This window comes from Benincasa hispida, chromosome 1 (assembly GCF_009727055.1).
Source record: "Benincasa hispida cultivar B227 chromosome 1, ASM972705v1, whole genome shotgun sequence".
NCBI lineage: Eukaryota > Viridiplantae > Streptophyta > Magnoliopsida > Cucurbitales > Cucurbitaceae > Benincasa > Benincasa hispida.
Window position 1 is genome coordinate 38,344,384 of NC_052349.1, and position 12,815 is coordinate 38,357,198.

Sequence of the window (12,815 nt, forward strand, 5' to 3'; positions counted from 1 at the left end):
ATTTAAGATCTATCAAAATTCCATAACTTGATTGATAAATGAACTCTCTCTGTTGTAGTTTGTGAGGGAAAAAAAAAAAAAGGAAGATTCTTGACCCTCATTCATAAAAACAAAATCACAGCATGGGGTACTAACTAATGTCAAATAATATGCGGTAAAGAAAATGATCTAATGATTCCAAAAATACAATTGTAAAAAATGAAAATCTTAGGCTCTGTTTGGTAACCAACTTGATTTATTATTATTTTTTTAAAAAATTAAACCTATAAACACTCTTTCTACCTCTAAATTTCTTGTTTTATTAACTATTTTTTATTTATGTTAAAAAAAAAACCAAAATTTGAAAACTAGAAGAAAAATAGTTTTTAAAAATTTATTTTTGTTTTTAGAATTGGACTAAGCATTTAACTCTTGTACATAAGAAATATGCAAGACATTGTAAAAAACTGAGAGAAAATAGGCTTAATTTTCGAAAACCGACAACCAAAAACAAAATAGTTATCAAACGGAACCTTAGTAAATTTCTAAAATTGATAAATACGATTTAAGGTAGGAATATTCTTCAACTTCTCTAAACAAATTAAATAATAAGATTTTTTTCCTCAAAAGTTGTAAGTCAACACTGCCTAGATCGAGAAAGATGAGATCAAAGAGTTGGTTAAACCTTCAGGGGTTGTTTGGGACGTTGAGTTGAAATAAGATGTTCGGAGTTCTTAAGTCTGTATTTAAGGGTGCAAAGTTGTTTTGTCTGAGTTCATATGTGGTGCAGAGTTGTTATGTCTATGTTTGGGAGTGTAGAGTTGAGTTCATAGGTCAGGGGTATTTGATTACAGTTTTTTTAACTCTAAAATAATCTGTTTGTATGATAATTATTTTTATTTTGAAACTCTTTTATTCAATAATTCTACCCATGTTCATTTTTTAATAAAATAATCGATTATTATTATTATTATTATTATTTTGAAGAAAACATATATTATTCATGATCTTGAAATATGGTCTAGTGTTTAATTTTGGATCTTTCATTCCAAATATTCATTTGGAACAAAAATAATAATTTTACAAATTTGATTTCTATTAGTCGATTTGTGAAGTTCCACAAAATTATTTGGATTCATTTGATAAAGAACAATTTGAGCCTATATATTACGTGGAATACCTTCAAAATGTATATATAATATGATGCCCCTATTGATGGTCAATTTACATGTTCAAAAAGTATATACTATCTATAATATATGGGTCACATTCTATGGCCTGTTTACATGCTGCACAAAAATTAATTATAAAATCAACAGATGATCAAGTTCACTTAAAAAAACTCTATATAGACATCCATAATATAATTATGAGTCAGTAAGACTTGTCCAACACATGCAGACAATACCTTCTTCTCGTCTCGGGGGAAACGACTAAAAAACAGTCTGTTTTCTGAATATCAGTCACTAGTAGATTGATAAGGGTCACTCGATCATTTTCCTCCAAATCCTCAATTATGAGTCAGTAAGACTTGTCCAACACATGCAGACAATACCTTCTTCTCGTCTCGAGGGAAACGACTAAAAAACAGTCTGTTTTCTGAATATCAGTCACTAGTAGATTGATAAGGGTCACTCGATCATTTTCCTCCAAATCCTTAACCTGATAGATTTGCTCGACGACTTCCTTTTGCCTCCCAAACTCCAATTCATATTTCTCTCTTTTCCATGACACAAGCTTTTCCATTTGAATTTCTTGGGCATCCATCGCTCTTTCTACCATATTAAGAAATTGAGATTAGACTGTATTTCTCTTTCGCTTGCTTCCTCTGGAAGTTGCTAAGTCCAACACGCCTACTGGTAGGTGTCTCTGAGAAAACCTTATCACTGCCATCAACAATCGATATGTTCTCATATGGTTGATCTTTTAGCTATTCATTATCCTGTGATCTCAATTTAGGATCCTCCATATGTTCTGTCATTTCAGATGCCTGATCAATGGGGGCTCTGACAGCTCTCACCAATAGCTTTATTCTTCCCAAAGATGATAGAAAGCTCATCAAAGTGAGAGAATGGTTTGTTTTATACCCTTCGCGTTGGGATGTGACTATAAATGGATATATATTATGTTAGAAAGAGTACATCAATTGTGATAATATACTGTAATGTATTATCTTACCCAAATCCAATAAATAGAACACGTCCTTCCCTTCGTCCACACACTTGAACTCATTCCAACCGAATTCGCTACATGCATTGCTCAACATCTCATTAATTGTTGTATATTGTCGCTTTAAAAACCTAACCATTGCACTCCATTGTTCATGCTCCTATGCTACAACTAAGAATTTTCTCATACAGCATACGTTCGAGTTGTTGTAAATAATCAGGCTTGAAAGTTCCATTATGTACTCGCCAACCACTCTTGATCAAACTCAATAATGACTCAACCAATTTTGCATCTTCAATCTTCGATCAAGTGTGGCTTTTTATCCTTTCACGACCTGCCATTAAGCTTCATGCATTTATGAATGCAAAGTATGTAAGGCATATTTCATAAACAAACAAGCTAACATGAAATAAAACCAAATAAAATTTAAATTCATAATAAGTTAGTTTGAACGATAAATGGAATGTTTCTTCATGATGCTTGTTCCCATGCATCAAACATTCGACTCGCCAAGTCATTTCTAAGGTTGGTCCATTCATCAGACTTTTCAATAAATTGTATATTATCCCTCGCCAAATTCGGTAGATTCAGAGTCTTCGTCCTTTTCTGCTTCGAACATTGCAGCTGACCTCATTTCCTTAGTGATCAAGTTGGGAAGCAGGCAACGTCATTATTGTTCGACATTAGACCTTCACTGCGTAGAATGACTTCCCACGAAGTATTGCCCATCGACCCTTCAGTATCTCAAATGCTCTTTCTATGCAGTCTTCTAGAGAATGAGTGATTCATGTTGAAAAATTCTTTTGGACTAATCAGTGCATTTCCAACACCACGCCATTCTGAAAGGTAATACCGTTCTCCCCTATCTGATGCTAAGAAATGATTAGGCATTGGGATATCCAGCATCGCATAGGTAGTAATAACCTAAACAGGGTATATAGATAGTTAATTGACAAGATATTTGAGTTCGAACACATAAAATGCGGTCCTTATTAATTCTTATACCCTTTGCAACCTTCAATCCAGTAGGTTGAAAAATCCTGAGATAGCCACTAATGTACTTGTTATTTGTTCTCCAAATGGAGAGTTCTCCAAATGTTGATGCCAGGGTGGGAAGGGTCCACAATTGATTCTAGAGTGTCTAGGGATGCAATTTCTCGATCTACTAGATTGAAGGTTCCAAATAGTATAGGAATTAATTGGGACTGCATTTTATGTATTCAATTAACTATTTGTATATCCTATTTAGGTTATTACTACCTATCAATGTTAAATATCCCAATGTCGAGGATTTCTTGGCACCGTATAGGGGAGAACGACACCACCTTTCAGAAGGGCGCGGTGTTGGAAATGCACCGACTAATCCAAGATAATTCTTCAACATGGAACACTCATCTGCTAGAAACTACATAGAGAGCATTTGGAGTAGTGAAGGGTCGATGGGCAATACTTCGTGGGAAGTCAATCTCCCCAATGAAGATTCAATGTCGAACAATTGCCTGCTTCACAACCTGATCTCCAGGGAGATGAAGTCAACTGCAATGTTCAAAGCACAAGAGGATAAGGACTCTGAATCTACTGAATTTGACGAGGATAATATACAATTTATTGAAACGTCTGATGAATGGACCAACTTTCAAGATTACTTGGCAAGTCAAGTATTTGATGCATGGGAACAAACATCATGAAGAAACACCTCATTTACCGTTCGTGGAAAGTCACTCTACCCGGTGAAGATCCAACGTCGAGCAATAACGATGCAACCTGCTTCACAACCTGATCACCATGGAGATGAGGTCAGCTTCGAAGCACAAAAGGATGAGAACTTTGAATCTACTGAATTTGGCGAGGATAATATACAATTTAATGAAACGTCTGATGAATGGACTAACTTTCGAGATGACTTGGCGAAACACCTCATTTACCGTTCAAACTGACTTATTATGAATTTAAACTTTATTTAGCTTTATTTCATGTTATCTTTAAACTCAAACAATCTGTTTGTTTGTTGAAATATATCTTACCTCGTACTCATAAATGCATTTATCTATATGTTCCCAAATTTTAGTTTAGTTAGATATATGTATAAATATAGCTTAATGGCAGGTCATGAGAGGATAAAAAAACACACTTGGTTGAAGGTTGAAGATGCAAAGTTGGTAGAGTCATTACTGAGTTTTGGTCGAGAGTGTTTGGTGAACAGATAATGGAACTTTCAAGTTTGGCTATTTACAACAACTTGAACGTATGTTGCATGAGAAAGTTCCTAATCGTGGCATAAGAGCATCAACAATAAAGTGTAAGGCTAGGTTATTAAAGCGACAATTAATGAGATGTTGAGTAATGCATGCTGCGACTTTGGTTGGAATGAGGAGTTCAAGTATGTAGATGCAAAGAAGGCCATGTTCGATTTATGGGTATGAGTAAGATAATACATTACAGTATATTATCACAATTGATGTACTTATTCTAACATAATATATATCCATTTATAGTCATATCCCAATGCAAATGGTAAGAGGCACAAACCATTCCCTTACTTTGATGAGCTTTACATCATCTTTGAGAAAAATAAGGCTACTGGTGAGAGTCGTCGAATCCCAATTGATCAAGCATCTGAAATGAGGGAACGTATGGAGGATCCTAGGTTGGGATCACATGATAATGAATAGCTAGAAGATTAACCATGTTAAAACATACAGACTGTTGATGGCATGGATGAGGTTTTCTCAAAGACACCTACCAACAGGCATGCTTGACCCAGCAACACTTCCAGAGGAATCAAGCAAAAGAGGAATACAATCCAATCTTAGTTTTCTCAACATGGTAAAAAGAGCGATAGACGTCTAGGAAACTCTATCAAAAATAGTTGTATTGCTCTGGGGCATATTTGTAATTTTTCCATTGACCTAAGGTCCTCTTGTCTATTTATTTGAGTAGTGTCCTTGTATTTTGGGTATCACTTCAATAATAAAAAATAAGTCTCTATCGTGGTTTTTTCTCCCTAGTTCTAGGGTTTTCCACGTAAACCATTTGTGTTCTTCTCCTTCATCTTTTATTTTCATCATGGTATCAGAGCAAAGCGACGAAACCCTAGCCGCCATTGATGAGTCCCCTTCGACGACCAACTCCGAGATGGCTGCCACGATTAAGGAGGCTGTCCAACAGTACCTAGAGGCCGTTTTACCGTGTTTTCTTCAACAGATCAGTGCCGGACAAACAACCCCCGCCGTGGAGACAACCCAACCGATCAACGATTAGACCGGATTGCGCCCGGCCGTGGATCGTGCCTAACTCTTCGACGGCGACTAGATCACGCGTGGTAAGGATCGTGCCCAACCCTTCAACGGCGGCGCCCAACCCTTCGACAGCGTCCAGTCGTTCGATGCCCAGTCATCAGCTTAGCCGTGGATCGCGCCAACCCAGACAACCTTGAATCCTCGGCTACAGATGACGGGCCACGTCAATCTCATCGGCTTGACCAGCCACAAAGTTTCTGTTGAGCAGCAACCAATGCTGATTGGTCCAGCCACGTCCGACAGCAGCGACACGGCTCACAGCTTCAATCCGGTAGCTTTGAATAGAGATACGGGCAATGGGCGGTCTATGGGTGTTTTCCCTGTTGAGATTCAAAGGCGATTTGCTTATCTTCAGCAACAGATTGCAGATCTTGGAACGGTTATTGGCACAAGCCCACAAACTGCTCAACTAGAGCCAACCAATCTTCCATTGTATTCCGAAAACCCGGTAAATTCTTTCCATACTTTACCTACTGCAAATTTGTTGTCTAGATCAATGGGAAATTCTGCAGGATTCATTATTGGAGAAAAACTGAATGGCCAGAACTTTGGTGTCAGTGTTATTGCACACTCAGGTACGGTTCAGTCCTTTGGTCTGATTAGTATAAATGGTAAAAAAATCATGGATTGTGAACTCAGGAGCTATAAATCATCTAACTGGGCTCATCTCATCACTTTATTTCATACTATCTGAGCACTGGCAATGAAAGAATCAAAATCGCAGATTGGTCCTTTGCCCCTGTTGTTGGAAAAGGGCATCTTTATCCATTTGAGGGTTTAGTGTTGCGTGATGTGCTACATGTCCCAAAGATTTCATATAACTTATTATCTGTCAGTAAATTTACAAGAGATTTGAATTGTTAGGCAGTTTTCTCACCTGACTCTGTTTTATTTCAGGATCTGAGTTCGAGAAAGATGATTGACACTGTCCGACACGATAGGGTACTCTATTTCCTGACCGACGATACTTCTTTTAGGGATTGTTATAGGACGAGCTTCATTTCTTTAAACTTTTCTACTTCGGAGAATGATTTTATGTTATGGCATTATCGTTTTGGGCATCCAAATTTTTCATACATGAAGTATTTGTTTTCGCATTTATTTCGTAATATTAATATATCTTCCTTACGTTGCGATGTGTGTATCCGGGCCAAACAAAGTCATGTTCCCTTTCACTCTCAGCCCTACAAACCATCTAGACCCTTTTAACCATGTCCACAGTGATGTCTAGGTCCCTCACCAACCACCACTTCTGTAGGTAAACGATGGTTTGTCACCTTTATTAACGACCACACTCGGCTTACTTGGGTATTCCTTCTGAATGATAAGTTTAAGGTGTCTTCTGTATTCCAGCAATTCTATGCTACCATAAAAACTCAATTTAACACAAAAAGCGCAATTATGCAAAGCGACAATGGGTGTGAGTTTTTTAACAATTCTTTCCGGGGTTTTCTTGCTTCTAAAGGATTGTCCACCAAAGCTCGTGTGCCTACACTCCTCAGCAGAATGGAGTGACCAAGTGGAAAAATCGTCATTTGGTGAAAGTTGCCCATTCCCTTATGTTGTCCACTTCCCTTCCTTCCTAGTTATAGGGGGATGCCATTCTTACTACCGTCCACCTCATAAACCTCATGCCTTCTCGTGTTTTAGACTTTCACAATCCCCTTGATCGTTTCAAAGAGTCATACCCTACCACCCGATTGATTCCTAATGTGCCTCTCTGAGTGTTTGGATGTGTCGTCTTTGTTCATACCCATGGTCCAAATCATGAAGTTTACCCCCCTCGTGCTCAAAGGTGTGTCTTTATTGGGTATCCTCTCCACCAACGTAGGTATAAATGTTACCATCCACCTTCTCGAAAATACTTGTCTCCATGGATGTTACCTTTCTCGAGGATCAGCCTTTCTTTCCCATTAGCCATCTTCAGAGGGAGAGTCCTAGTGAAGAGACTAATTGGTCCACGTACTCAGCTCCCTTAGATTTGCTACCTGAACAAGTTCATGTTGGTCCCGTCCTCCCTACCAATCTGGTAAGCCTATGGGCCTTTTTGTAATTTTCTTATGGGGCTAGGGTTTCCATCTGTTTATTTATTTAAACAAGTCTTCCTATATTTTGTATCACTTCAATAATAAAAAATAAGTCTCTATCGTGGTTTTTTTTCCCCAGTTCTAGGGTTTTCCACGTAAACCATTTGTGTTCTTCTTCTCCTTCATCTTTTATTTTCATCATGGTATCAGAGCAAAGTGACAAAACCCTAGCCGCCATTGATGAGTCCCCTTCGACGACCAGCTCCGAGATGGCTGCCACAATTAAGGAGGCTGTCCAACAGTACCTAGAGGCTGCTTTACCGCGTCTTCTTCAACAGATCAGTGCCAAACAGATAACCCCAGCCGTGGAGACAGCCCAACCGATCGACGGTCAGACCAGATCGTGCCCACCCGTGGATCACGCCCAGCTCTTCGACAACGCCCAGATCGCACCCAGCCCTTCAACAACGCCCAACCTTTCAACAGTGCCCAGTCGTCAGCTCAGCCGTGGATCGCGCCAACCCAGACGGCCTCGAACCCTCAGTTGCAGACGATGAGCCGCGTCGATCCCATCGGTTACCAACTGCGGAGTTTCCGTTGAGCAACAGTCAAGAGGAGTGTGAAGGTCTAAAGCACGGAAAGGCATGCGATTGATGAGGTGGATCGCAGTGAGGAGAGCATCCCCCATAAATAGGAAGGAAAAGATGTAGATATCATAAGGGAACGAGCGACTTCTACCAAATGCCTATTTTCCTCTCAGCTACTCCATTCTGCTGAGGAATGTAGGCACACGAGCTTTGATGGACAATACCTTTAGAAGTTAAGAAGTTTCGGAAAGAGTTGTTAACAAACTCATGCCCATTTTGACTTCGCAAAATTGCAACTTTTGTGTTGAACTGCGTTTCCACGGTAGCATAGAATTGCTGGAATACAGAGGACACCTCAGACTTATCGGCCAAAAGGAAAACCCAGGTAAGCCTGGTATGGTCGTCAATAAAGGTGACAAACCAACGTTGCCTATAGAAGTGGTGGTTGGTAAGGAACCCTAAACATCATTGTGGACAAGATTAAAAGGTCTAGATGGTTTGTAAGACTGAGAATGGAAGGGGACATACCTTTGTTTAACCCGGATACACACATCGCAATGTAAGGACGATATATTAATATTATGAAATAAATGCAGAATAGACCGAAATTCTGTTATGGTCCAACGATGATTTATAGGGTATCTTTCCCTATTCGGAGGAGGAACAGTCCAAGACGATAATGCCATAACATAAAATCAGTCTCAGTAGTAGAAAAATTTAAAGAAATAAAACTAGTCCTATAACAATCCCTAGAAGAAGTATCATCAATCAGGAAATAGAACCCCCTATCGTGTCGGGCAATGTCAATCGTCGTCCGCGAGCTCAGATCCTGAAATAAAACAGAGTCAGGTGACAAAATAGTATGACAATTCAAGTCTCTTATAATTTTACTGACAGATAATAAGTTGTGTGAAATCTTAGGGACATGCAATACATCACGCAATATTAGACCCTCGAAAGGAGAGAGATGTCATTTTCCAGCAACAGGGGCAAATGACCCATCTGCGATTCTAATTCTTTCATTGTCGGCCCTCGGGTGGTATGATATAAAATGATTAGAAGAACCAATTAGGTGATATGTGGCTCATGAATCCACAATCAATGATTTTTTACCATTAATGCTAATAAGACCGAAGGACTGAGCCATACCTGAGTGTGCAATAGTACTGACCCCGACAGCACTTAAGTTATTTTGACCATCTGCTTGAGTTTGAGCCTGGGTTTTGTCACTCGTCGAATCGTTCACCAGAGCTCGTCCAGGGCCAGACTTGTCCTGTGACTGACGTCGTCTATTATTTGGAGGTTTCCTATGCAGCTTCCAGCATTGGTCTTTTGTATTCCATGGCTTTTTGCAGTGCTCATAAACAGATGAAAGTTTCTTATAGGTTAGGTCCAGAGGATTTTGTAGCAAAAGTGACAGTATCAGTAGATGTAACTATTGGATTATTCATCGCATTAGATTTGTCTTCTTCTAAGCATATTTTAGAACACGCCTCCATAAGAGACGGCGTAGGACATTGACCCAATATCCTGCTACAGACATCATCAAATTTTGAATTTAACCCAGCTAGAAAATCATACACTCGATCAGCTTCCTTAATTTTTGAATACTGAGTCCCGTCATGTGTACACTTCCAGATGATTTCACGGCACAGGTCCATCTCACGTCCATGGTCCCTTGCTTGCATTCGTGGACTTGCTTACATAAGGTATATAGACGGGATGCATTCTACTTCTTTGAATACAGCTGCTGCACTGCATCCCAAATATCTTTGGCAGTCGTCGTATAGAGTAATGATCTGCCTATTTGGGGTTCCATGCTGTTCACCAGAACTGACCGTAACAATGAGTCTTCCGCTTTCCAGATGCGTTCTTGGAGGTTACCAGGTTCAGGCTTTGGTATCTCTCCAATTAGATACCCAAATTTTTGTCTTCCTTCTAGAGCCATTCTGATGGATTGTGACCAAGAGAAATAATTTTGGCCATTCAGCTTTTCTCAAATAATAATTCCTGCAGAATTTCCCATTGATCCAGATGACAAATTTGCAGTAGGTAAACTATGAAAACAATTTACCAGGTTTTCGGAATACCACGGAAGATTGGTTGGCTCTGATTGAGCACTTTGTGTGTTTGTGCCAATAACCGTTCTAAGATTCGCAATCTATTGCTGAAGATAAGCAAATCACCTTTGAATCTCAACAGGGAAAACACCCATAGACCGCCCATTGCCCATATCTCCATTCAAAGCTGTCGAATTGAAGNCCTTTGAATCTCAACAGGGAAAACACCCATAGACCGCCCATTGCCCATATCTCCATTCAAAGCTGTCGAATTGAAGCTATGAGTCGCACTGCTGCTATCGGACGTGGTTAGACCAACCGACAGTGGCTACTGCTCAACGAAAACTCCGCAGCTGGTCGAGCTAATGAGATCGACGCGGCTCATCGTCTGCAACCGAGGGTTCGAGGCCGTCTGGGTTGGCACGATCCACGGTTATTGTCGAAAGGTTGGGCATCATCGAAGGGTTGGGCCCGATCCTTACCACGTGCGATATGGGCACTGTCAAACAGTTGAGTTGTCTCTACGGCTGGGGTTGTCTGCTCGGCACTGATCTATTGAAGAAGACGCGATAAAGCAGCCTCCAGGTACTATTGGACAGCCTCCTTAATCATGGCAGGCATCTCGGAGTTGTCGTCGAAGGGGATTCATCAATGGCGGCTACAAAATACAGATGGTTTGAACTGGTTCAAGTGGTTACCAATCTGGTAAACACTCAGAGCCAGATCCTGTACTAGGTATCCTATGTATAGTTATATGACGTACAGTAACTTATCTCCTGAGTTTGAGGCTCTTACTACCAGTCTAGATGCAGTGATGGTACCGAGTAGTATACAAATAGGTCTTTACCATAAAGTACAAGTCTGATGGCACGATTGATAGATACAAGGCTAAACTGGTTGCTAGAGGCTTTACTCAAACCTTTAGAATAGATTATTCTAAGACATTCTCCCCTGTGACCAAGCTTAATACTATCCAGGTGCTGTTGTCTGTTGCAGTGAATAAAGATTGTCCCCTTCATCAATTAGATGTAAAAAATGCATTTCTTAATGAATAACTTGGAGAGGAAGTCTATATAAGCCCTCCCCTGGTTTCGAAAGCCAGTTTAAGCACCAGGTTTGCAGACTAAGGAAGTCGTTATACGGGTTGAAACAGTCCCCAAGGGTGTGATTTAACAGATTCACCAGTTTTGCTAAAGCTCAGGGGTATAATCAAGGGAACTCAGACCACACTTTGTTCACAAAGAAGTCAGGTTCAAGGAAGATCGTGATTCTTATTATTTATGTCGATGATATTGTGCTGTATGGTGACGATAATGTTGAAATTATGAGACTTAAAGCAAGAATGGTCGAGGAATTTGAAATTAAAGACCTAGGAAAGTTGAGGTATTTCCTTCGGATGGAAGTGGCTCGGTCAAAAGAAGGTATTTCAGTCTCTCAACAAAAGTACACTCTTGACCTTCTCAACGAGACAGGAAGACTTATCAACGGACTCTCTATCTTTTCTTTTGCCATCTAATCGAATGACTGGGTGTAAACCTGTGGACACCCCTGTGGAGTATAATGCAAAGTTTAGCAATACAGACAATGGAGTTCCCGTCAACAAAGAAAAATATCAGCGATGAGTTGGGAAGATAATCTACTTATCCCACACTAGACCCGATATATCCTATGCAGTGAGTATTTTCAGCCATTTCATGAAGCCCCCTGTGAGGGACATATGAATGTTGTTGAACGCATTTTTACGGTATATGAAGCCAACTCCTGGTAAGGGCTTAATGTTCAGAAAGTCCAATATACGTTGCATTGAAGCGTACACCGACTCTAACTGGGCAGGTTCTGTTGTTGATAGAAAGTCGACATCTGGGTACTGCACATTTTTCTAGGGCAACCTGGTCACTTGGAGAAGACAGATACAGGGGTTGTAGCCAGAAGTAGTGTTGAAGCCGAGTACTAGGCCAAGAGTTTAGGGATATGTGAAGAGATCTGGTTAATTGACAGATCTTCATCAAGACAGCGAACTTCCAATGAAATTGTTTTTCGACAATAAAATAGTAATAAGTATTGCAAATAATCCAGTTCAACATGATAGAACTAAACATGTTGAAACCGATTGACATTTCATCAAGGAGAGACTAGACAATGGAAGCATATGCATTCCCTACATTCCTTTAAATCAACAGGTTGCAGATATCCCCACAAAAGGATTGTTGAGACAGAGTTTTAACTATTGTATCAGCAAGTTGGGTCTTATTGATATTTATGCCCCAACTTGAGGGGGAGTGTCGAAAATAATTGTATTGCCCTAGGGGCATATTTATAATTTTTCCATTGACCTAAGGTCTCCTCTTGTCTATTTATTTGAGTAGTCTCCTTGTATTTTGGGTATCACTTCAATAATAAAAAATAAGTCTCTATCGTGATTTTTTCTCCCTGGTTCTAGCGTTTTCCACGTAAACCATTTGTGTTCTTCTTCTCCTTCATCTTTTATTTTCATCAAACTCAAATGGAAAAGCTTGTATCATGATAAAGAGAGAAATATGAACTAGAGTTCGGGAGGTGAAAGGAAATCATCGAAAAGATCTACCAGATTGAGGATTTAGAGGAAAATGACCGAATGGCCCTTATCAATCTACTGATGATTGATATTCAGAAAACAGACTGTTTTCTAACCATTTCCCCGAGACGAGAAGAAGG

General features: G+C 39.7%; 1 protein-coding gene across 10 annotated transcripts in view; it reads right to left on the bottom strand.

The window, feature by feature from the left end:
• The window catches only part of LOC120092733 (protein AAR2 homolog), a 75,864-nt gene that overhangs the window by 1,032 nt on the left and 62,017 nt on the right, over nucleotides 1-12,815 (bottom strand). For 2 of the 10 annotated variants that reach the window (XR_005486139.1, XR_005486138.1), the window contains exons 12-13: nucleotides 3,876-3,924; nucleotides 1,388-2,482 (exon numbers count right to left, since the gene is read on the bottom strand). The exons of 4 other annotated variants lie outside the window; for them this stretch is intronic. Coding sequence is in view for 2 of the 6 variants with exons in the window: in XM_039050936.1 (XP_038906864.1) it covers nucleotides 3,681-3,684; nucleotides 3,854-3,924 (75 nt within the window). In the remaining 4 variants the exon portion in view is untranslated. Of the gene's footprint in view, nucleotides 1-1,387; nucleotides 2,494-3,665; nucleotides 3,685-3,853; nucleotides 3,925-12,815 lie in introns of those variants that run through there. 4 more of the 10 variants (XR_005486140.1, XR_005486145.1, XM_039050936.1 and 1 more) reach the window with 4 other exon arrangements.